Raw genomic sequence first — 1,622 nt, forward strand, 5'->3', positions numbered from 1 at the left:
CTTGAAGATCAATATCCTAGGCGTTAGTGAGCTGAAATGGACTGGCACTGGTCATTTTGAATCGGACAATTATTTGGTCTAGTATGCTGGGAATGACAAATTGAAGACAAACAGTGTCTCAATCATAGTTAAAGAAGGATCAGTAGTTGAAAAATATGGCCTTGGTAATAGAAACAACACCAGAATCACATGACAGAATTTTGTAAGACCAACGACTTATTCTCTGAAGTACCTCAAATAAAAAAAATCTATATCTAAGATCCCCTATATCTCAAATTCTATTAGCATGTCTTATTCCTTAGTAATAAATATAACAGTAAAATTAAAATTACGGTGATTTTCAAAAGCAATAGACCTATAAGGCTAATCAACTTACTTCAGCTACTTGTGATTTGAGAGATTTTGATTCATCTTCTAGGGACTGTATCCTTTCTGAAATATCCATCACCTGAAAAGACAGTATCAATAAAGAACAAGTATTTACTAAACCCCTCCAGTTCCCAAGATGCCATTTATATTGTTAGATATAGTGTCAACCTAACACTTGCTTTATAAGTGAGGGCTCAAATTAAGAAACTGTCTCAGCTTATTTAGCCATATGCTTACAGAGATTTTATATGAAAGTTAGTATCAATAGCATCTAATATCAACTTTACTATTTCATAACATTCAAGTCATACAGGCTCAAGATAAGTTCATCAATAGCACATCTTACTAAATAGTCTGATACATATCAAGAGCTTCCTTAAGCTAGATTTTAAAATAGACAAACGAAGGAGAGGTAAAATGTTCTTAACACAGCTTTTAGGCATTAAAAAATATCCACTATGTACGTGATTATTCAACTTAAATTACTTACATGAGCTACTTCCATAGTGCATATGGAAAATTTCTGTTTAAGAATATGTAAAAAACATAATAACCTCTACCAAGTGTAAAGGCATAGTGCATCTGGAAAAGTTTGCTTTCCACTTTATAGCCTTCTGTATTCTTTGGATTATTTTTACAGTGCATATTATACTTTAACCAACAACATTAATTTTTAAAAACACAATTACTTTTTCTTATATTCTCCTCAAATACAAAAGCCTTACCAATTCATCTTTTTCAGAACGTTTAGATTTCTCTTCTTTTAACTGTTTTTCTAGAAAGAGTATTTCATCCTCAAGTTCAGACTTGGACCTGTCCAGCTTTTCATAGGTTGTCTAAAAGAAAAAGCCAACTTTATAAGACAAACATGGGAATTTTTGGTTAGGATAGATCAGATGAGTATAATCAAACATACATACTGTAAGTTAAATAAATATAATTTATATATTTGTTCATTTTTATAATATTGACAAAACAGCAATTCTAGCAGGGATCAGCAAACTTTTTCTGTAAAGAACTAGAGAGTAAGTATTTTAGGCTTGTGGGTTATGAAGTCTCTGTTACAACTAATCAACTGTGTCGGTGTAGTGAGAAAGCAGCTATATGAGCATGGCTGTGTTCCAATAAAGCTTTATTTACAAAAACAGGTTCAGAGCCCAGTGAGTATAGTTTGCCAAACGCTGCTCTATTGCATGATAAGGAAAAAAAAAGAGAAATAAATCAAATTTAACATAATTAGAAACATAATAAAA

At 31.5% G+C, this 1,622-nt stretch overlaps 1 protein-coding gene across 1 annotated transcript in view; it reads right to left on the minus strand.

Annotated features, from left to right (window-relative positions):
- MIA2 (MIA SH3 domain ER export factor 2) overlaps positions 1-1,622 on the minus strand; it is a 77,814-nt gene that overhangs the window by 56,965 nt on the left and 19,227 nt on the right. The window contains 2 exon segments of the mRNA XM_023731442.1: positions 377-448; positions 1,095-1,205. Coding sequence (XP_023587210.1) covers positions 377-448; positions 1,095-1,205 — 183 coding nt within the window.

Source organism: Trichechus manatus, unplaced genomic scaffold (genome assembly GCF_000243295.1).
Source record: "Trichechus manatus latirostris isolate Lorelei unplaced genomic scaffold, TriManLat1.0 scaffold00043, whole genome shotgun sequence".
Classification (NCBI taxonomy): domain Eukaryota; kingdom Metazoa; phylum Chordata; class Mammalia; order Sirenia; family Trichechidae; genus Trichechus; species Trichechus manatus.